At 36.4% G+C, this 25,000-nt stretch overlaps 2 protein-coding genes across 2 annotated transcripts in view; one reads left to right on the top strand and one right to left on the bottom strand.

The window, feature by feature from the left end:
- The window catches only part of LOC136840341 (uncharacterized), a 7,936-nt gene extending 5,488 nt beyond the window's left edge, over positions 1-2,448 (top strand). Inside the window, exons 2-5 of the mRNA XM_067107041.1 lie at positions 132-320; positions 478-594; positions 1,172-1,409; positions 2,204-2,448. Coding sequence (XP_066963142.1) covers positions 132-320; positions 478-594; positions 1,172-1,409; positions 2,204-2,448 — 789 coding nt within the window. The remainder of the gene's footprint in view (positions 1-131; positions 321-477; positions 595-1,171; positions 1,410-2,203) is intronic.
- LOC136827205 (uncharacterized) overlaps positions 1-25,000 on the bottom strand; it is a 305,481-nt gene that overhangs the window by 159,986 nt on the left and 120,495 nt on the right. The gene's annotated exons all lie outside the window — the stretch shown is intronic.

The raw sequence follows: 25,000 nt of genomic DNA on the forward strand, positions 1-25,000 counted from the left end.
TCTGGTTTTCCGAGAATCGTCGACAGCTGAATCTTGATGGAGATATAATTCAGTGTCCCATTAACTCAGCCGGCTGTGATGAGAGATTGGATGTACCCATGATGTGAAGAACCGCCACATTTCGTATAAAGGTTCCTCTGGGGCTTTTCAGTACTGACCATGTTGTGGGTGCGATTCTGAGGAACCAGCCAGATGACCTTGAACTTGAAAACCAGGTCACAGAACAGAGCGCCAAGAAAGGACAAAAGGAAATGGTTGAGCAGAGAAGATATGAGTGCAATTATTCTCCAAAAAAGGCAATGGTTGAGCAGAGAAGATGGGTACAATTATTCTCCAAAAGGAAATGGTTGAGCAGAGAAGATAGTACAATTATTCTCAAAAAGGAAATGGTTGACAGAGAAGATATAAAGTACAATTATTCTCAAAAAATGAAATGGTTGAGCAGAGAAGATATGGGTACAATTATTCTCCAAAAAGGAAATGGTTGAGCAGAGAAGATATAAGTACATTATTGTCCAAAAGGAAATGGTTGAGCAGAGAAGATATGAGTACAATTATTCTCAAAATGAAATGGTTGAGCAGAGAAGATATGAAGTACAATTATTCTCAAAAAGGCAATGGTTGGCAGAGAAGATGAGTACATTTATTCTCCAAAAGGAAATGGTTGAGCAGAGAAGATAGCAAGGTACAATTATTCTCCAAAAAATGGAAATGGTTGAAACAGAGAAGATATGAGTACAATTATTCTCCAAAAAGAAATGGCTGAGCAGAGAAGATATGAGTACAATTATTCTCAAAAAAATGGTTGAGCAGAGAAGATATAGGTACAATTATTCTCCAAAAAATGGTTGAGCAGAGAAGATATAGGTACAATTCTTCTCCAAAAAAATGAAATGGTTGAGCAGAGAAGATATGAGTACAATTATTCTCAAAAGGAAATGGTTGAGCAGAGAAGATGAGTACAGTTATTGTCCAAAAGAAATGGTTGAGCAGAAGAGATAGTACAATTATTCTCCAAAAAATGAAATGGTTGAGCAGAGAAGATATGGTACAATTATTCTCAAAAAGGCAATGGTTGAGCAGAAGATATGAGTACAATTATTCTCCAAAAATGGTTGACAGCAGAAGATATAGGTACAATTATTCTCCAAAAAATGAAATGGTTGAGCAGAGAAGATATGAGTACAATTATTCTCAAGAAATGGTTGAGCAGAGAAGATATGAGTACAATTATTGTCCAAAAAAGGAAATGGTTGAGCAGAGAAGATATGAGTACAATTATTCTCCAAAAAATGAAATGGTTGAGCAGAGAAGATATGAGTACAATTATTCTCCAAAAAAGGCAATGGTTGAGCAGAGAAATATGAGTACAATTATTCTCAAAAAGGAAATGGTTGAGCAGAAGATGAGTACAATTATTCTCAAAATACAAATGGTTGAGCAGAAGATATGAGTACAATTATTCTCAAAATGAAATGGTTGAGCAGAGAAGATGTAAAGTACAATTATTCTCCAAAAAATGAAATGGTTGAGCAGAGAAGAGTACAATTATTCAAAAGGCAATGGATTGAGCAGAAGATATGAGTACAATTACTCCAAAGGAAATGGATTGAGCAGAGAAGATAAAGTACAATTATTCTCCAAAAAAAGGAAATGGTTGAGCAGAGAAGATAGTAGTACAATTACTCTCCAAAAAGAAATGGTTGAGCAGAAGATATGAGTACAATTACTCTCAAAGAAATGGTTGAGCAGAAGATAAAGTACAATTATTCTCCAAAAGGCAATGGTTGAGCAGAGAAGATATGAGTACAATTATTCTCCAAAAAGGAAATGGTTGAGCAGAGAAGATCTAGTACAATTATTCTCCAAAAATGGTTGAGCAGAGAAGATAGTACAATTATTGTCCAAAAAAGGAAATGGTTGAGCAGAGAAGATATGAGTACAATTACTCTCCAAAAAAGGCAATGGTTGAGCAGAGAAGATATGAGTACAATTACTCTCCAAAAAAGGAAATGGTTGAGCAGAGAAGATATGAGTACAATTATTCTCCAAAAAAAGGAATGGATTGAGCAGAGAAGATATAGGTACAATTATTCTCCAAAAAATGGTTGAGCAGAGAGATATGAGTACAATTATTCTCCAAAAGAAATGGTTGAGCAGAAGATAGGTACAATTACTCTCCAAAAAGGTAATGGTTGAGCAGAAGATAGGTACAATTATTCTCCAAAAAAGGAAATGGTTGAGCAGAGAAGATATGAGTACAATTATTCTCCAAAAAAGGAAATGGTTGAGCAGAGAAGATATGAGTACAATTATTCTCCAAAAAAGGAAATGGTTGAGCAGAGAAGATATGAGTACAATTATTCTCCAAAAAAGGAAATGGTTGAGCAGAGAAGATATGAGTACAATTATTCTCCAAAAAAGGAAATGGTTGAGCAGAAGATATGAGTACAATTATTCTCCAAAAGGAAATGGTTGAGCAGAGAGAAGATGTAGGTACAATTATTGTCCAAAAAAAGGCAATGGTTGAGCAGGGAAGATATGAGGTGAATTATTCTCCAAAAAAGGAAATGGTTGAGCAGAGAGGATCTGACAATCATTATCATGATGACTGAGAATTAAGGAATAAATAAAAAAAAATAAACAAACACTGAAAACTATAAAAAAAAATGAAATGGCTGTGTATCAGCACACCTTGAAAAAAAAAAGAATATGAAGAAAGAATATTTTTGTTTTTGGGGCTAGGCCTGAAGGAGGGAAGCTTACATACAATCAATACACGTGAAAATGATAAAGAAGCGATTGGTCAACCTCCCGAAAAAGGGAAGGCGGCCATACGGCTCAAAATAAATGTTAAGAAAACAGCCTCTGGGCCTGCCAATCTGAGGCTGCTAAGCCCCACACAATACATGTGAGAAGATGCACTCTGACGGGTGTTGCATAACCAACAATGAAGGAATAAAGTACTTTCTCTGAATTCAAGAAAAAGTAGTTTCTCTGAATTCAAGAGAAAGTAATTTAAACAAAACTTGTAAATTAAAAAAAATATATAGTAACCTTACAGCAGGCGCTTTCTCTCAAGTTTAGAGATCAATTTCAAAAACAATTCTCGTAGGAAAAAAAAATTATAACTGCAGGAACAACAATTGTCCGAGAACAAAGTTAGGACCGGAATAGAGGCCCAAAAACATTTCGCCTTTGATTGGGTTCTGTCAAGAGGGAAAGCAACAGCACCGCGAATATGAAAGTCATATTTCAGGGGGAGGAGAGAAACGGCACCAACATAAAGTTTAAATGCTGGACAAGTGAAAAGATCGGATGGGAATTCGTTTTTGGACACCGGTGACAGGACTCGAGTTCTCCACCAATCCCTCGGCAGTCTTTACTGCCTACAGTCTCTCTCTCTCTCTCTCTCTCTCTCTCTCTCTCTCTCTCTCTCTCTCTCTCTCTCTCTCTCTCTCTCAGTGTCTGTGAAATGTCGTAATTTAGAAAATTCTCTCTCTCTCTCTCTCTCTCTCTCTCTCTCTCTCTCTCTCTCTCTCTCTCTCTCTCTCTCTGTGTCCAGTGTCTATGAAATGTTGTAATTTAGAAAACTCTCTCTCTCTCTCTCTCTCTCTCTCTCTCTCTCTCTCTCTCTCTCTCTCTCTCTCTCTCTCTCTCTCTCAGTATCTGTGAAATATTGTAATTTTGGCACTCTCTCTCTCTCTCTCTCTCTCTCTCTCTCCAGTGTCTGGGAAATATTCTTCTCTCTCTCTCTCTCTCTCTCTCTCTCTCTCTCTCTCTCTCTCTCTCTCTCTCTCTCTCTCTCTCTCTCTCTCACCAGTGTCTGTGAAATATTGTAATTTAAGGAAACCAATCCCCCCTCTCTCTTTCTCTCCAGTGTCTATGAAATATTGTAGATTTAGAAAAATTCTCTCTCTCTCTCTCTCTCTCTCCTCTCTCTCTCTCTCTCTCTCTCTCTCTCTCTCTCTCTCTCTCTCTCTCTCTCTCACCAGTGTCTATGAGATCCTGTACATCTAGAAAACACGTCACCTGTCCATCAACCTGAATGATTTGGTCAAAGCTGTCTTTCATCCAACTTCTTTTACGAAGTAGTGACGAAACCTGACAGGAATTCCCAGAAATATATCAGAACAGTTAAATCACTTTTGATTTTCCTTGAAACTATAAACTATAAACGTTTAATTCATGAGTTTCAGTTGTCTTTTTCGTTATTAGTGTACGACTAATGGATAGGAATGACAGCAAAAGACACGAAAAAGAATTTTCCAAACCTAAGACCATTTTAACTTATATCATTAATCCCTAAAACGAATTTTCAGTTTTGAAAACAACCGCCCGAAATGACAAAAAAAATACATTATCTAAGGACATGATTATAATTATGTATATGACTATTATTCAAGGGTTTTCAATATTCATATGTATTATTGTATCATGTCATATAATTTTCAATAAAAATATCATACGTGATTTATTATTATCATTCTGGTTTTCATGTAACGCTCGAATATAATGACTTAATCTTCCAAGATTTTCATTACAACATATCAGTTTAAATAAAAAATATTATTATTATTATCATTATTATTATTATTATTATTATTATTATTATTATTATTATTATTATTATTATTATTATTATTATTATTATTATTATTATTATTATGGTTTTTCATTTGCGCGCGAGTATGATTTAATCTTCCAAAGATTTTCATTAAAATTGTTCACAGATCTAGTTAACAGTTACTGTTATATATATATATATATATATATATATATATATATATATATATATATATATATATATACAATATACATATTTATATAAATATATATACATGCATATAAATACATGCTTAATATTATTATCACTTATTACTACAACAATCTCGTACTTGTTCCGTCATTATCAACGGCAATACTACGTATTCTTTCAATACCAAGTATGTATTACATATCATCAAATGAATATTACTGTGCATTTTTGTAAACAATAGTTTACGATAGTGAAACGGGGAGTTGTCCACCCGTAGACTATATGTATGACACACTACGCGCATAAATAATAAATAAACACATAAATACAACAAAAAATTTAAAAATAAATAAATAAATAAACACATCGATGAAAATTTAAGTAAATTAACATATAAATAAAAATCAATAAATGAAAACAAATAATAAGTCAATAAATAAATAAATGACAAAATAAATATACATAAAAAAAATAAAAATTAAAAATAAAAATAAAATAAATAAATATATTTAAAAAAATGCAAAAAATTAAATAAATCCACAGACGAAAAAATAAAAAATTGAAAAAATAAATATATAAATAAATGAACAGATACACAAAATTTCGTCTCACCCAGCGGGACTGTAGTAGCAGCTTCGGCAACTATTCACACCACGAACTCTGCGGGCTGCAAAAAGTTTTTTTTCTTCTCCTTCTTTCCCACCCCCTCTCTCTCTCTCTCTCTCTCTCTCTCTCTCTCCATCGAAGAAGAAGAAGAAGAAGAAGAAGAAGGCGAAGTTTTTCGGACATCTTCCGATATCCAATTGGGCGGACGGTTAGGGCTTCCAGATTTAAAAGGGGTTGGGCTTTTATTGCTTCTCTTTCCCAGCTGTTGCTGCCACGGGCTTTCGGGGAGAAGGCGTGGAAAAAGAGAGAGGAAAGAGAGAGAGAGAGAGAGAGAGAGAGAAGTTGGGGACTGAAATGGTCATTCACTGAATAATGTTATGGGAAATGCAAGGGTCATTCAATGAATGAGAACTGAAACGGGCATTCAATGAATATGGGAACTGAAACGGTCATTTAATGAATAATATGGGAACCGATACGGTCATTTAATGAATAATATGGGAACTGAAACGGTCATTTAATTAATAATATGGGAACTGAAACGGTTATTTAATAATATATGGGAACTGAACCGGTCATTTAATGAATAATATGGGAACTGAAAGTCATTTAATGAATAATATGGGAACTGAAACGGTCATTTAATTAATAACAATATGGGAACTGAAACGGCCATTTAATGAATAATAATGTGGGAACTGAAACGGTCATTTAATGGATAATAATATGGGAACTGAAACGATCATTTAATAAATAACAATATGGGAACTGAAACGGTCATTTAATGAATAATATGGGAACTGAAACGGTCATTTAATGAATAATATGGGAACTGTAACGGTCATTTAATGAATAACAATATGGGAACTGAAACGGTCATTTAATGAAAAATAATGTGGAAACTTAAACAGTCATTCAATGAACAATAATATGGGAACTGAAGCGGCCATTTAATGAATAACAATATGGGAACTGAAACGGTCATTTAATGAATAACAATATGGAAACTGAAACTGTCATTCAATGAATAGTAATATGGGAACTGAAACGGTCATTCAATGAATAATAATATGGGAACTGAAACGATCATTCAATGAATAATATGGGAACTGAAACGATAATTCAGTGAATAAAAATATGGGAACTGAAACGGTCATTTAATGAATAATACTATGGAGGTTTATTGGTTATCTTTAGGGTTGAAATGGTACTTATGAGAAGCTGAACTTATTTTGTATAATTAATGCAAGGCTGATTATGCAGATGAAAATGAAAATTTTAATTCAGCAAGAATTAAGGAACTGGAATATAAAATTTAGGCCATGGGTCAGGCCTTGGGACCTACAAGGTCATTCAGCGAAATGTTGAAACAATTATTAAGAGAGGGTGGAAAGTAAGATGGAAGAAAGAGAATATGAAAGGATGGACAGAGCTACAGTAAAAGGAACGAAAGGGGTTGCAGCTAGGGGCCGAAGGGACGCTGCAAAAGACCTCAGGAACGCCTACAGTGCACCGCGTGAGGAGCACTGACGGCGCTATTCCCCTGCGGGTTAGAAATAGTGAAAAATCAAGTGTTTTTCCCCCATGGATTCTTCAGGGACGGTAAGCCGTGTTATGATGCATACTAAACAGCCGAAGGAACTTAAAAGATATCTCATGAAGGACTAGGATTAATTCTTCATCCTTTAACTGGCTTCCCACCTCTTCCCCTCCCACCACCCCAACGCCCCACACTCACAAACCTCCCTTCTTCCTATTCCATCCTTATATAAACCCGTACATCAATAACAGTCACAACGGAAGGACTGTCTTTGTGGGAAACTCATCAAATTAACGTTCTGGTAGCCTGCGGACATAGATTCAACTCCTCTTCAATATAATGATCGTTATAGACTGTGTAATCTGAAACGGTATTAAGAAGATAGGTTATTTTGAGTTATTTCTAATACAGAAATGACAATAGTACTTATTTCTTTATATCTTGATAAAGGGTACCTGATGTTAAAAATAGGAAGCAATAATATAGTGGCCTAATAGACGGTTAATACGGCATTGAGAGTATATATATGTATATATATGTGTATATATATATATATATATATATATATATACATATATATATATATATATATATATATATATATACTATATATATATATATATATTATTACATGTAAATAAATAAATATATATATTGTATATATATACATATATATATATTTTCACTTAAACTTTTGAATCGTGGATGCCACCAAATGAAGAAAATCTCCTCAGTAATAAAAGCTTCATATAACTACACAGGAGGTTCATCAGCAGGCATCAAACACTCTACACACACACTGCACCACTCACCTCTACCTTGTACGACGTATCCCCTCGCTTCCTGGATACAGAGACCCCTTCCTTCCAATACCTCTTTACCTTCATCTTCCCATTAACCCTTCGTAAGTCTTCTCTCCTTCCTTCCAGCAATTGGTAAACTGCATATTCTTTACACTCTTTTCATCGTTCTTTATCTCATAAGTCATCCTACCATCATCCTTTCTTACCACATGATCAAACCATCTCAAAACAGGCTGGTAACTCCTTCCATCCTGCCACCTACGTTAACCTTTTTATCAAGACTTTTTTTAAGCATAGGTCACCTTTAGGTTCTGAACACAGAACAGTACGTGAAACTGAGTGTATATCAGGTGGTTGGGAAGTCAGTGCTAGATATGTAAACATATACATACGTACATATTTTATGTATAAAAGACTTTTTTGGGGGGGGGCTGCAATAATTAAGTGTAGAAATTTCAGTAGAAGAAAATTCCTCTCCAAAGAAAGATCGCTGAGAAACGCCCACGGAAAAGATGAAGATACCACCAAAACAGGATATTGCAGTCATTAAAATTTGCATATAAATTTGCATACATCATTACGGATAAGTCTCCCATGAACTCATTAAGGAGGCTTCTGACAAACAAGCCCGTGTGTACGAGAAAGGAAAAAACGGCGAGTCAAGTGCAACTGCAAGCAACAAAAATACATCATTATTCCTTTTATGGGGGACATCCTACGCCTACCAAAAAAAAAAAAAAATCTCCCCTGGGGCCTCTCTCTCTCTCTCTCTCTCTCTCTTCTCTATTCGGTCTTCCCTCAGAAGGACCTGGTCTCTATTGCCCCTGGAACACTTCCAAGAAACACGCACGCCAAAATCCCTCAGTGGCCTCGGCTGAGGAAATGATGAACCTCCGTGACTTTCAAAGGAGGTCAAGTTACCAGAAAGACTCGGGAGAGCGTCTGACATCTTAGGTGAAAGGGTGATGTCATTTTTATTGTGCTGGGTCACATATCATCCAATGGGATGTTATTTTTACTTGGGAGAGAGAGAGAGGGAATATAGGATTTAGGCCACAGGCCAAGTGCTGGAACCTATGAAGTCATTCAGCGCTGAAACGGATATTGACAGAAAAAAGGTTTGAAAGGTGTAACAGGAGGAAAACCTCGCGGTTAAACTATGAATCAATTGTTAGGAGAGGGTGGAAAGTAAGATGGAAGAAAGATAAAATAAACAAAGGTACGGTAAAAGGAATGAAAGGGGTTGCAGGTAGGGGCCGAAGGGACGCTGCAAAGATCCTTGAGTAATACTTACAGTGCACCACATGAGGTGCACTGGCGACACTAACTCCCTAGGGGATTTTTACTTGTGATGTCACATCTCAGCTATTAATTTTCCTTGGGAAGTCACAGCTCCAGTTATTATATGTAATTTTGACCGCGGCTGGCCAAACATCAATTATAACGATTACATTTTCAGTGACTGGCCAAATCTCTGAAACAAAGAATATAATTTTCGGTGGAACAGGGCATCTCTCGGCTATAAGGAATTTGCTTTTCACGTCTCAGCCACAAATATGTGAATTTTTCAACTCAAAATTAATAAAATAATGTCATTTTCAACTTCACCGATAATTTACAATATGAGAGTTCATCTTAGCCAAAAAATGAAATTTTTCTCTTCACTGGTAAGTAAAATACTGTAATTTTTCACTTCACTAGTAAGTAAAGTAAAGTAATTTTCACATCACAGTAAGTAAAACAATGTCATTTTTCACTTCACAGTAAGTAAAGCAATGTAATTTTCACCTCACCATTAATTAAAGTAAAGTAATTTTTCACTTTACCATAAAGTAAAATAACGTAATTTTCACTTCACAATAAGTAAAATAATGTCATTTTTCACGTCACCAGAAAGTAAAACAACCTAATTGTTCACTTCAACAAAAAGTAAACTAATGTAATTTCCTACTTTACCAGTAAGGAAAGTGATTTTCACAAGGAGTTCATGATTCACCAGGGTAGAAATGAATTCCTTCCTGTGACTGGTCATAATTTCAAGACTCATTCAGTGAAATCTAAAGTGTAATCTCTCTCACTTCGACCATAACAAAATGCAATTTCCACCATTCCTGGTTCCCCTTAGGGGGACACCGCAAGCAGTGTTCTTTGTACGGCGTACTGTAGATAGCTCTAAATGTTATTTGCAACGCTTTTCAGTCACATTTGTGTTGCTATAACTTTTTGCCTTTCGCCGATTCCATTTTGTCTCCAGCTACAGGCTGTCCAGCTTCTTTGACTCTGTCCTTTCTCAATTTTCAAGACTTTCATCAGCGATTTATTAGTCCAAACTTTGTACAAGTGAAGCAAGGTGACTCAACGGTATTATTAAAAATACTTTATACAACAACAACAACAACAACAACAACAACAATAATAATGATAATAATAATAATAATAATAATAATAATAATAATAAAATGATATGGATTCTAGGTGGAAGCTAAACGTGTTAATAATAATAATAATAATAATAATAATAATAATAATAATAATAATAATAATAATAATAATAATAATATGGAATCTAGGAAGACGCTAAATGTGTTAACAATAATAATAATAATAATAATAATATGGAATCTAGGAAGACGCTAAATGTGTTAATAATAATAATAATAATAATAATAATAATAATAATAATAATAATAATAATAATAATAATAACAGAACCCAGAACACAGGCCACATCTCAGCCTAAAGGAAATGGAATCTTTGTGGTGACTGACAAATCAATTTGCGGTGACGAAAGAATATCCCGCAGGCGGGGGAGAGCATTCAAATGAGTGAGGTGACATTCAGAGAGAGAGAGAGAGAGAGAGAGAGAGAGAGAGAGAGAGAGAGAGAGAGAGAGAGAGAGAGAGAGAGAGAGTGTTCCCTAGAAGAAACGAGATTGGGTCGCTAGGTAAATTGTTGAGCATCTTTAATACCAAGGTTTTTAACACATGAAACAAAATAGAGATAAAAAATAAATCTAATCATATAATAAATTATTTCACAAACACATAAATCATATATAAACAAAATACAAAAAAACAAATAAATTTATAAATATCAACTATTCACCAAATTCTACCTTTGGATCCAACGCCTCCCTTCAGTGATTAATAATAATAATAACAATAATAATAATAATAATAATAATAATAATAATAATAATAATAATAATAATAAATAAAAAACTAATAAATAAACGCTAATTCAGCAGATAAATATATAAATTACAGCTGTAGATAAATAAACAAAATCAACACAACAGAGAATTGCTACCTGGTACCAACGAATCCTATCAATAATAATAATAATAATAATAATAATAATAATAATAATAATAATAATAATAATAATAATAATAATAATAATAACCCCTCAAATAACAAGCAAATAATTAGAATAAAGAAATAGTATAAATAGTATATAAATAGTATAAATAAACAAACCCAACACCTGTCAGCAAGCAAGTTCAGCACCACCGGAGCTGAATTCTTCTTCTCCATTTATTCATTTACTCATTCATATCTGTGTAAACGCTGACAAGAGGGAATGCAGATCGTCTCACGGCTTCATTACCGGTGGCCTGGTCCTCCGTTGGGGGCGCATCTGGCCCTGGGCACTCTTAAATCCAAGCGGTATTTGGGAATAGCTCCGGAATCCTCTGGGACAGTCTGGCATTCCCGGCGGTACCTGGTCCAATCGGCGCTGTGGGATTCTTCATCCCTTCCCTGATTCATCTCTTCTCCTGTCATTGTCGGATTTTTGCTTTAGGTCTCTCTCTCTCTCTCTCTCTCTCTCTCTCTCTCTCTCTCTCTCTCTCTCTCTCTCTCTCTCTCCCCCCCATGAGAAATATGCGATTTTAACTTGTTTCTAACGGCCACAGGTTATTCTTACTTTTTTGTGATCATTCTCTCTCTCTCTCTCTCTCTCTCTCTCTCTCTCTCTCTCTCTCTCTCTCTCGTTCAACTTTTCCTCCTTATCTTTGTCTTTCTTAACTCTCTCTCTCTCTCTCTCTCTCTCTCTCTCTCTCTCTCTCTCTCTCTCTCTCTCTCTCTCTCTCTCTCTCTCTCTCGACATAACAGATAAGCGATTTTAACTTGTTTCTAACGGTCACAGGTTATTCATACTTTTTTGTTATCATATCATCTCTCTCTCTCTCTCTCTCTCTCTCTCTCTCTCTCTCTCTCTCTCTCTCTCTCTCTCTCTCTCTCTGTGTCACGTAATTTTAACTTGCTTCTTACTGTCACGGCTTATTCATACTTTGCTTTTCAATCATCGTGGCTTTTCACTATTATATTCTATTCATAAACTACAGCTAAGTAGTTGTAGCCCTGCCTTTAATCGTCACTGCTCATCCTAGTTTACCTCACTAGATGTCATTTCTATTTTTTTACCCTTCACAGTCATCCTTGCTACACTGCTACACTAAGTAAAACCATTAATTGTCTTCTAACCCAAAATAACTCTATTTTCTCAAGTTAGATCAACAAATGCCTTGTTTTCCCGCCACACCTGTTAAAAGCTTTTATCCTCATACTGCCGTTCTGTGCGAAACCTTTCGTTCCCCCCATCAAATATGCATTTTTGGCTCTAGTGACTATTTCCTCTCTCTCTCTCTCTCTCTCTCTCTCTCTCTCTCTCTGTAAGCCGTGAAAGCTCTTATTCATACAAAGCTGATGTACTGCTTATATTTATCTCTGCTATCCTTCCTTCCTGCTTTTACTCCATCATAGCCTCCAAAGTTTTTCTACCCTGGGGCATTTTATACTATTTATTCATTCATGACCTGCGCGTGTGTCCTTTCGACGAGAGAGAGAGAGAGAGAGAGAGAGAGAGAGAGAGAGAGAGAGAGAGAGAGAGAGAGAGTACAGGATGGCCGGTTGTTCTTTACAACCTACACAGTCTGTCATTTCTTTGATATCAACAATCATCAGGGTATTGTGTGTGTGTGTGTGTGTGTGTGTGTGTGTGTGTGTGTGTGTGTGTGTGTGATGAGTTATCTCAAAAAAACACACACACACAAGCACTTGTTCAAATCTGTTTCCTTGCAATTCAGCTGCTATGAATTTAATCGTAAAATCCCAATATGGTCAAAATCACTCAATACACGATTTACTGACTGTAACTATTTACAAAGCCAAGTGTGATCCCAGTATTTTTCCTGTCTTGTTATTCTACACCTACACGGGTGAATATTATCTCACCTGTGTGTTAGCAACCCTTTGGTCAAAACAACTTCGAGGAATATTTTTATCATATTACTGCCTACACCTCTAAATATTTCAACTAATTATATCTTTCTTTCTGGTCTTTTAAACATTTAAAGTTATACGTTTATCGCCGTCTAATGACGTATTCTTAAAAGTATATTCGGTAAATGTATATCATTACCACATAGTAAGTAGCACGTAACACGTAACTAATCAATCATCATTTACGTTCAATCAAGTCAAGCAGCCGCAAACAAAAGCACCACACAAAAACCAGCGGACAAAAAAGCAGCATACATCTCGCCAAACCAATTTCCCTTCATTGACTTCCGAACGATTCAATTACCGCGCAGCAGTATATTGTCCCAATCACCTTTATTTCCTCCCGTGCAAGTTAAAGTACTCTACGCATCCCGCCCTTTGACCCATTAGTATCGATTCCACGTCAAAAAGAGAAAAAAAAAAGAAGAAGAAAGACTTCATCGACGAACTCTGATTCATGCGTACGTTTGTGAACCGCAAACAAAGCGGAACAAAGGGCCTTGTTAGGTTGGCGGAATTCCGACTGCTATTTGTTTGTTCGTCGCGGCAGGGGAAGGAGGAGGAGGCCGTTCTCTCTCTCTCTCTCTCTCTCTCTCTCTCTCTCTCTCTCTCTCTCTCTCTCTCTCTCTCGTTCGTGTGGCATTGCAGGCGGTTTACGTCAACAGGAGTCTTTGACGCCAAACGCGCGAGAGGTGCATCTGTGAATGCCTTGGCCTGAAATGGTATTTAAAAAAAAAAAAATTTTTTTTTTTACTCGATCCGTGACAGATCGACGGCAGAGCAAACACTCTTTGAACTCGACGTCGAATAAGCGTTTGTCCCTCGATGCGTTTGCTGCCTTGTCTTGTTTTGTCTCCTGTTTTGTCTAACGGTCTCTCTCTCTCTCTCTCTCTCTCTCTCTCTCTCTCTCTCTCTCTCTCTCTCTCTCTCTCTCTCTGTCGGCCATTTTTGGGGCGGTGCGAAAGGTCAGTGTCACTCAGGAGTCTTCATTAAAGGGTTTCGATCCCTTTTCTACGGGCTATTTAGAGGTCACCATCTCTCAAAGTCAGTCTGTTTTCTCGGGAACCTACCCACACACACACACCCACCCACACACACATGCGTGTGTCTTTGTATGTGTTTGAGTATCTGTCTGTTTGTATGAATGCCTCGTCCTATCTGTCAACCATCATTAATAGAGCAAAGACCTTCCTACGCTTACATTTCGAAGGCTGTCCTAATTTCAAAAAAAAAATTGAAATAAACTCTATCGTGTTATGCAAATAAATTTTCCTTCAGCTCTCAGATCCATCGTGCAACAAATTAGTTTATTTTACTTAGTCCTAAAGTGAAATTTCCTCTACAACATTTTATTATTAACTTCTAACGTGCATAATAATACGACGTTCAATATACCAGAAACATTAAATCATTAATTACCGAACGCCAAAGCGACAAAAAGTCTACGGAGATTACAATCCATGTTTCAGTACCTGGATCTCCAGACTATTTAGTCTACGGAGCTAACTCGCCATGTTTCACTATAACTTTACCCGGAGACGAGTAAAACAAGACGAAACATTTCTCTAGTTACAGGGGCCCCTCGAGATGTCAAGGGCTTGTGTTTCTTGGAAGTAGCGGGATAATGGCCTCAGAAGATTTCCTGTGATTATTCATGGACATGAATTCTCGCCTTTTTGAAGTATTATTAGTTTCCTATTGTATAGCCATACATATGGAACGAGGGTAAAACTGAGAAATATTCTAGAGAATAGATGCCTACATGACTGAGGGAAAAAACTGAAAACAGTACAACGATTAATGTATATATGTAAGCATATGTGTATATATATACATATATGTATATATATAAACATATATATACAGTACATGTTTATATATATATATATATATATATATATATATATATATATATATATATATATATATATTACACTGATTATATATATACATATATATACTTATAAACCTATACATATATATATATACATATATGATGGCGTGTGAATCGAGAGTTTGAAAATAAAGTGAAAAGGCTGTGCATGAACCCAGAAAACCTTTGCGACAGAACCCTCAGCAAAGCAATATGAGAGGTGCCCAGGATGTATGATATGGAAGATATGTCACTAAAAGCGATTACAAGTTTTATGACAGAAGGGAAGCCTGTCATAAAATACGTGGACGGGAGAATAACTGGGTCGGTGTAAAAGGTGGGTCTGTGACCAGAGTGTGTTATTTCTCCAACAAATTCATGATGATGATGATGGTGGTGATAATTCATTCATTTTTAAACAAACACTGTGAATAATAATAATAATAATAATAATAATAATAATAATAATAATAATAATAATAATAATAATAATAATAATAATACTTTGACAAGGGCGTATATTCTCCAAGAAAATAACGATGAAGTCTCATTATACGTCAATGTACATTGTGAATAATAATAATAATAATAATAATAATAATAATAATAATAATAATAATAAGTGCTCTCACAATGGAGTGTTATTTCTCCAAGATGATGATGATAAATCCTAATATATTTTTCAAGGGACCTTGTGGATAATAATAATAATAATAATAATAATTAATAATAATAATAATAATAATAATAATAATAATAATAATAATAATAATAATAAATACAGATCGTCTAAGAAAACGGTGTTGAAATATCACTTATTCAATAATAATAATAATAATAATAATAATAATAATAATAATAATAATAATAATAATAATAATAATAATGAAAAGAAGAAGAAGAAGAAGAAGAAGAAGAAGAAGAAGAAGAAGAAGAAGAAGATTCACGATAAAGTTATCACAAGAAGCAACAGCAGCAGTAATAGATACGAGACGCCCCTTCCTCCATTCGCATCCCACAAAACACAAAAAGCCCCTACATAATCATCAAAATTATCTCCATCATCTCACCATGCCTTATCAGCCTCGAAATGAAGGAGAGAGAGAGAGAGAGAGAGAGAGAGAGAGAGAGAGAGAGAGAGAGAGAGAGAGAGAGAGAGAGAATTTCCATATTCATCAGTACAGAAACAGCAACGGGGTAGCTTAAGAACGAACAGCATACAAGCATTCTATGAGAGAGAGAGAGAGAGAGAGAGAGAGAGAGAGAGAGAGAGAGAGAGAGAGAAACCCCCGACGCGCTTTTAATTCGAGTATTATGATTCCCCGCCGCGTCTGTAATCTCTCAAATAAGGTCATTCCAGCCCGCCGCCATTGCTATCTGCATCTGCCGGGCAACACCACCACCGCGCTGGCCATTTTCTCATTAGCCCGTCATCCTCGACATAATAACCCGGGGGACTTTATTTAACCCATCAGCGGGAGGCCACCCTGGGGGTGAGGGGAGGAAGCCCTCTTTGTCCTTCAGGGAGGGGAGGGAGGGGGAGGAGCTTCTGTCCCCTGGGGAGGCTGAAAGAGGGTCGCTTTGTTCCCGAGTCAAACTATTTCATCATCGTTGTCCCTTGCTCTGATATTAACTGATTTCCAAGAGAGACGTGTGGGGTGTGTGGGGGGAGGGGGTGGCGTGTGGGTGGTGTGGGGGGTGAGATGGCAATAGAGACGGCTCCCAGTCCCCCCCCCCCTCAACCTATACCTTAATCCCCCAGAGGGCGTTCCCCCCCCCTTTTTCCCCTGACGCTCTGTTCTTGGTAATGATCGCTGGCATTCCTAATTAACGGCCATATATTTTGGATGTGTCGGGAACTTGTTATCTCTCTCTCTCTCTCTCTCTCTCTCTCTCTCTCTCTCTCTCTCTCTCTCGTTTGGTGTGAATGAAGTCGTCGTGGGAGGCGACTGAATGGGTAAAGGCGCCTCAAAGGGAATGGCTTCATTGAAAAGGGCGTCGTGTTTGTGTCCTTCTTCCACCAAGCTTTGGAATTCTGTCCCGCCTTCGTATTCCCTCGAGACTTGACTGAAATTTGTGTTGCGATCGTCTCCCTCTACCGCTGGTCTTTGGAACTTTCTCCCAGCTTTCATGTAAACCAGTACATTAAGGTGATAGTCTGTTGTGTTCTTTCGCCCTACCGTCAGTATTTGGAATTTTCTCCCAGCTTTCGTGTCCCGTGATTCCCATTTATACTCTTCCCATTTTCAAGAGGGATTCACATACCCCAAAAACCAAAGGTCTCTAATTTTCCACCCCACTACCGATCTTGGATTTCATTAAATACTTATTTAATTTTATTTATTTTCATTTAATTTAATTTCAATTAATTACTTAGCCCATTTTCTACCTGCTACCGCTCTTCGAATTCATTAAATACTTAGGATTTTACTTTATTTTATTTCATTTTATTTTCCTTATTTGCTTAGCCTATTTTCCACCTTTTACTATTTTCCGAGTTCATTAAATACTTTTCCCTTTTATTTAGTTACATAGATTATTTTCTACCCTCCACCGTTTTTCTTATTCAATAAATATTTTAAATTTCCTTTTTGTTTCGCTTCGGTTTATGTACAGCCCTCCACAGGGATAATTCCCTCTCTGGCGGGCATTTGTACGTTTTCAAATGAGGTGCTTCTTCTATTTATAATTATCTTTCAGTGCTTTCTCGTCAGTATCGTAGCTCCTGCAGAATAGGAGAGTCTTTAGTTCCTTTTTAAATTTGCATTCTTCTTGTTTGCTCTCCACTTCAGGTGGTATTTTGTTGGATAAGTCTTGGTGCGTAGTGTACAAATGCTCTCTCGCCTGACTTGCAATTTGTTATAGGTTCAAACAGCCTATATGCTTCACTTGCATGTCTGATTGCAATATTCATTTCAGGTCTAAAAAAAGCTTAAGCAGTTTCTCAGATATGTTGGTTCATCATATTTTACTGCTTTAAAGACTGTAAGAAGTATTTTATATTCTATTCTAGCTTTTACTGGGAGCCAATGTAGTTCAATTAGTGCTGGGGTTATTCTATCACGGGAACGTAGTCCTTATATTAACCTGGCGGCTCAATTTTGTACTCCTTGCAATTTTCTTAGTAGGTAGTTAGGGAGACCGTGGTATATAACGTTGCAGTAGTCAAGCCTCGATAGTATTTGGTTGCAAACTGCTGTTTTCAGAGTATCTTTTAGGTATTTTCTAATAAATGCAATGTTTCTAATATGACAGTTACAGGTTTTTGTAATATACAATATATGATTCTTCATCGACAATTTATTATCAATAAATGCCCCTAAGTTCCTCAATGCTGCTACAATAATTATTGTTGACGGACCAATAGTTATTCTTTTGAAGTGTTCATCCTTTCGTAGTGCACTGTCAGATCCAAATAGCATACACTCAGTTTTGTCTTCATTAAGCTTCAATTTCTTCGCCGACATCCATTTTTATATCTTTCATTATCGCGTCAATTTAACTAATGGCGTCGTCTACCGTTTCGACAGCAAAATGAAATTTTATTTATTTTTCATTTATTTACTTCCCCTACGCGACGTAAAGGAAACATTTCTAATTTTATTTCACTCTATTTGATTTGATTTATTTGATCTATTTTCTACCCTCTACCTCTCTCTTAATTCATTAAACCCTTTACATCTTCTTTTATCCCATTTCCTTTATCATCCTTTTATTTACTTCACCTACACACGACATAAGAGAAACACTTTTAATGCTACTTTCTTTCGCTTTATCTTTATTTCTCTTACTCAGCCCATTTTCTACCTTCTACCGTTCTTCTAATTCATTAAATATTTTAGATTTCCTTTTATCTCATTTTACTTATTCATCTCTTATTTACTTCACAAGAGAATTCGGGGGAAGGAAGGAAGGAAGGAAGGAAGGAAGGAAGGAAGGAAGGAAGGAAGGAAGGAAGGAAGGAAGGAAGGAAGGAGGTGAGATGAGAGCCGGGAAAGGAGAGCAAAGGACGTGCAAGGCGAGGGATGCATAGGACCTCTCCCAGGTTAATGGAAAAGTTAATAATATCTCAAAGTTAATATCTTCGCCGTTGTATCGCAACACGCCTTATTACGTTTACTTCGCCTTCCTCTTTATTCCTTCCTTCCTTCCTTCCTCCTCCTCTTCCTTCTTCTTCTTCTTCTTCTTCTTCTTCTTCTTCTTCTTCTTCTTCTTCTTCTTCTTCTTCTTCTTCCTTGCGTCCTTTGAATAATGGGGTCTTTTGGATTTTCATTTTTCCATTTTTTACTTGTCCTCCTCCTCCTTCTTCTTCTTCTTCTTCTTCTTCTTCTTCTTCTCCTTCTTCTTCTTCTTCTTCTTCTTCTTCTTCTTCTTCTTCTTCTTCTTCTTCTTCCTTGCGTCCTTTAAATCTCCGGGTCTTTTGGGTTTTCATTTCTCCATTTTTGACTTGTCCTTCTTACGTCTTTTATTCGTTCCGTCTTGCCCTTCATTTTTCCTGCTTCGTTCTTACGGTTTTTTTTATATCTTTCTTTTTTTATCTTTTCATTTTTAATATAAGGTCTTTTATTACCTTGGCCAGGTCGATTATGCTTTTGTTTAGGTTTGTTTGCTTGTGTCTTTATCTTTTGTTCATTTGTTAGCAGGACTGCGCAAAAAAAAGAAAAGTTATACCTGGGTTTCGAGGAAAATTTAACCAAAGGTTATAGGGTTCGTGTTCGTGACTGACAACAAGCGAGAATGTAATTCATCTCTCTCTCTCTCTCTCTCTCTCTCTCTCTCTCTCTCTCTCTCTCTCTCTCCTTTCCTTTATTATTTAGAAGCTCTCACAAATCATCAATGTTTATTACATTAAGAGTTTCCCTCACTGTTCAGCTTTAACGTTCGCTTAAGCCCTTTCATTGTTTAATCTCAAACACCGTTCTTGCTGTTTCTATTCCCCGTATCCTTAATCTTCATTCTCTGTTATCTACCGTTTGAATTGTGTTTTTCCAGCAGCAACATTTTTGCGAAATAATACTGCTTCTCTCTCTCTATCCACCTCCCCCCCAACAAACCCCGTTCAATGACATTTTCTCTCAGAAGTTGGACATTTATTTCTGTTGTCTTACAAATCTAATCTAATCTACACTAATCTTGGCTGTCTGTCTGTCTGTCTGTTAAAAATGGTTATCGATGAATTTACTGTCTGTTAAAAATGGTTATCGATGGATTTACTCTTTGTGTATCTCAAAAAAGGTTATCGATGGATAGTCTGTCTGTCTGTTGAAAATGGTTATCGATGGATTAACTGTCAGTCTGTAAGTCTGTTAAAAATGTTTAACGATGGATTTACTGTCAGTCTGTTAGTCTGTCTGTTAAAATTGGTTATCGATGGATTTAATTTCTGTTAAAAATGGTTATCCGGTTATCCATGGATTTAATGTCTGTCTGTCCGTCTGTTGAAAATGGTTATCGGTGGATTTACTGTCTGTCTGTTAAAAATGGTTCGCCATTTAATGTCTGTCTGTCCGTTAATATTTATAGTAATAATTTCTTCGATGTTACTACTTATGAATTAAGGAGAATGGATTTACTGTATGTCTGTCTGTCAAAAATGGTTATCGACTGATTTTACCAACCCTTCCAGGAAGATGATTGAAAACGTTAGTATTTGAAAGTATTTCTCGAATAAATTTCTAATTTTTCCTTTGATCTTTACATTAATTTTTTCCCTTATTTTACACTCTTCCTATTTAAGTTTGCCTAATAAATGTATTTCCGTATTTTCTTTGCAATTTATGCTCCTACATATATATCTTGTTTTTTATTTTCGAAATAAGAGAATTATTGTTTTCTTTATAAAATTATCTGTAATTTCCAAGAAAATGCTAAAAACAATAATTCACTTATTTAAAAAAACAAAAACAAATGTAGGAGCATAAATCATAAAGAAAATACGAAATATATGAACTAAGGCGTAAAATTAAACGGCCAGTATCTAGTAAGGAAAGAAAATGAGATTATAAAAGTTAGAATTAGAAATTTATTCCACGAATGCTTTCCTACTGATGCCATTTTTCCCTTGGCTAATACATTTTATTAACATTGCTCCAGTTTTTCTGCCTCGCCTCTGTATTCCCATACCTGCATGCCGCACATATTTCTTGAAAACCAAAAAAATTTTCAAAAAGCTTATTTTGCCTCAACTCTTTTCCTGCTGCCATACTAACACCCCCGCGCCCCCTCTACCCCTGCCAGTTTTTCCCCATAGCGCTTATTTCTGGCATGGGAGTAGGAGGGGAAAAAAGCGTGACCACTATTTTTACCACTTCGTTGTGCGTGGGCCTCTCTCTCTCTCTCTCCCTCTCCCTCCCTTTAAAAGCACAACACATCACAATATCCATGACATTCTATTTTCCGTTTCCTCACAACATCTAAAAGTTTTCCTGTTTTTTTTTTTTTTTCCTTTTTTTTGGGGTGGATTTTTTTTTTATCTTGCGCCTTTCCGACTCCCATTGTCTCGAGACTGTTATGCTTCGCTGGACTTTGCTTCAATTGTGTTTTATTTATTCGGTGTGTATGTATGTATGTATGTATGTATGTATGTATGTATGTACGTATATATACAATTATATATATATATATATATATATATATATATATATATATATATATATATGTGTGTGTGTGTGTGTGTGTGTGTGTTTGTGTGCGTGTATAATACATACACACACACACACACACACACACACACATATATATATATATATATATATATATATATATATATATATATATATATATATATATATATATATATATATATATTTATATACATATGTATACTGTGTGTGTTTATATATATATCCTTGCTTTCCTCCACCCCGTCAAGATCAACCACAGTCAACTATCTACCAGATACGTAATTCACCACGGGTCAAAGGATGCCGTCGATGAATATATCTAATATAAACAAAAATACCTCGTTACCTTATGGTGGCCCCCAAAGCCCGGATAAAAGAGGGGGGTTCAGGACATCAAGACAAACTCAAACTCCTAGAGAGCCTAGAATCGAATTGGTTATCGTCAGCCACATGAAGGATGGCTTGAGAGGACGCGGAGGAGTCTGGTGCTAGCGTTAGCAGGCAATATCGAACGTGCAACAGTCGACTAAGTACGACTAAAGGGATTTCATTAACCAATTTTAGTTTGCTGAAAAGAACAATATTTTGCCGGCTTTGTCCGTCCACAATTTTTCCCGTCCGCCTTCAGATCTTACAAACTACTGAGGCTAGAGGGCTGCAAATTGGTATGTCGATCATCCACCCTCCAGTCATCAAACATACAAAATTGCAGCCCTCTAGCCTCAATAGTTTTCATTTTATTTAAGGTTAAAGTTAGCCATAATCGTGCTCCTGGGAACGATATAGGGCACGCCATCGCCGGGCCGTGTTTGAAGGTTCATGGGCCGCGGCTCATGCAGCATCACACCAAGACCACCGAAAGACATCTATTTTCGGTGGCCTTGATTATACGATGTACAGAAAACTCGACTGCGCCGAAGAAACTTCGGCGCATTTTACTTGTTTTTTTCTTTCACTTTGCAAATTACTTTATTTTCCTTTCAACCTCAGCACAATACAATTCTCTCTCCTCTCCTCTCCTTCTGAGCCTTCTCTTTCCCTTATTCACTTTTCTTAAAGCTTTTCGACCTTTTAAAAATATTTCTACCGTTTTCTATACAATGGCAATTTCATCATTAAAAAATCAAATTTCTTTTAATGTCAATTTCATCATTATGATTCATATTTTCCAGAATGGCAAATTTCATTATCATAACTCTTAATTTTTAAACTACCTATTTCAACATTTTAATTCATATATATATAAATTGTTTTAGAAAAGCAATGTCATTATTATAATCCTTTCGTTTCCTTTACCCTTTTGTGACATTTTATTACCAAATCATTCCCAACAAGTTAAAATTTACAGCGCAATTATTTTTATTGTAAATTACACAACCCAACAAAGCTTTCACCTGCTATGATGTAATTACCGTTAACAAACCATTAGAAAATAAGACATAGCTCTATAATATTTTGTAAATGAGGATTACAGAAAATTACAAAGCTCTTTGTAATATTTTGTAAATGACTAATAAAAACTATTACAAAACTCTTTGCCTGCTATGATATCAAGTTATCATGCTGCGCAAATCAACCATTATTTGTGAAAAACTGCAATTGCTTTTTTATAACATTTGACTCAGAAATCAAAAGCTTTGACCTGTTGCAATATATAATCTTGAATAATCGCATATTGCAACACAGAGCAAAGCTTTCGCCTCCGATGTCGTAATAACCTGTTATCGCACATTACAAGTGACAACGGCTTTTACCTGCAGCATTGTGACTGTTCATGTTACGCAAATATGCTACGACTTTCTCTCGGTCGTATCAAAAACAGGTGTGAATCGTACATTACGAGATGACAAAGGCTTCCCCAACAAAAGAGTGATTACAGTTTCATCAACGAGGGAGAAATATAAAACCTTTTGTGAAGCGCTTAAGTCGTCTCAATCTAACTGATTAATCTTGAGTAAGACTAAGAGAGAGAGAGAGAGAGAGAGAGAGAGAGAGAGAGAGAGAGAGAGAGAGAGAGAGTTGAACAGACTAAAAGAGAATTGAGCAAGACAAAGAGAGAGAGAGAGAGAGAGAGAGAGAGAGAGAGAGAGAGAGAGAGAGAGAGAGAGAGTTGAACAGACTAAAAGAGAATTGAGAGAGAGAGAGAGAGAGAGAGAGAGAGAGAGAGAGAGAGAGAGAGAGAGAGAGAGTTGAACAGACTAAAAAAGAATTGAATAAGAAGAGAGAGAGAGAGAATTGAACAGACTAAAAGAGAACTGAGCAAGACAGAGAGAGAGAGAGAGAGAGAGAGAGAGAGAGAGAGAGAGAGAGAGAGAGAGAGAGAGAGAGAGAGAGAGAGTTGAACAGACTAAAAAGAATTGAATAAGAAAGAGAGAGAGAGAATTGAACAGACTAAAAGAGAACTGAGCAGAGAGAGAGAGAGAGAGAGAGAGAGAGAGAGAGAGAGAGAGAGAGAGAGAGAGAGAGACCTAAAGCAAAAATCCGACAATGACAGGAGAAGAGATGAATCAGGGAAGGGATGAAGAATCCCACAGCGCCGATTGGACCAGGTACCGCCGGGAATGCCAGACTGTCCCAGAGGATTCCGGACCTATTCCCAAATACCGCTTGGATTTAAGAGTGCCCAGGGCCAGATGCGCCCCCACGGAGGACCAGGCCACCGGTAATGAAGCCGTGAGACGATCTGCATTCCCTCGTGTCAGCATTTACACAGGTATGAATGAGTAAATGAATGAATGGAGAAGAAGAATGCAGTTCCGGTGGTGCTGAACTTGCTTGCTGACAGGCCTTGGGTGCCAGGTGGGGATTCTGTGAAGTGTTGGGTTTGTTTATTTATTCTTTTTCTGTATTCTGCTTACTTCCTTGTTATTTTAGGGTTTGTTTACTATTATTATTATTATTATTATTATTATTATTATTATTATTATTATTATTATTATTATTATTATTATTATTATTTAGAAGATGACTCTTATTTTTATGGAACAATCCCACAGGGGCCACTGACTTGGAAGTCAAGCGACAGAGAGACACATTTATACATAATTGGTGATGCTGTTCGGCGAATCTGTTTGCTCTCGGCAGGAAAAGGGGATCAGAGATCAACTGTGAATGTGAAAGATCTCTGTTGAAACACATCTTATGAAAAAGTGACAAACAAGAGACCATCCGTCGATGGTCCAAGTCATGACTGCTAATATTAGGAAACCGAAACCTACCACCAAGAACCATTCTATCTAAAAGGGATAAATCTCTGGCAGAAGCAGCGTCAATTCATGAGTTTTGTCAAATTTTTCATCGTTTCCACTTTCATCTGATAATGTCAAGATCCGGACACAAGGTACGAAAGAGAACTATAAAAGAAACTCTACGAGATTCTTCAGCGCGAATGTCAAGCACCGGACACAAATCTAAACAGAGAAAAAAAAAAGAAAGTGAGAGAGAGAGGCGTTAACAAGGGAAAACAAAAGCATTTGCAGAGACCCACCGCCACAAATCTTGCAACGAGAGC

The sequence above is a fragment of the Macrobrachium rosenbergii genome, chromosome 1, assembly GCF_040412425.1.
Source record: "Macrobrachium rosenbergii isolate ZJJX-2024 chromosome 1, ASM4041242v1, whole genome shotgun sequence".
NCBI lineage: Eukaryota > Metazoa > Arthropoda > Malacostraca > Decapoda > Palaemonidae > Macrobrachium > Macrobrachium rosenbergii.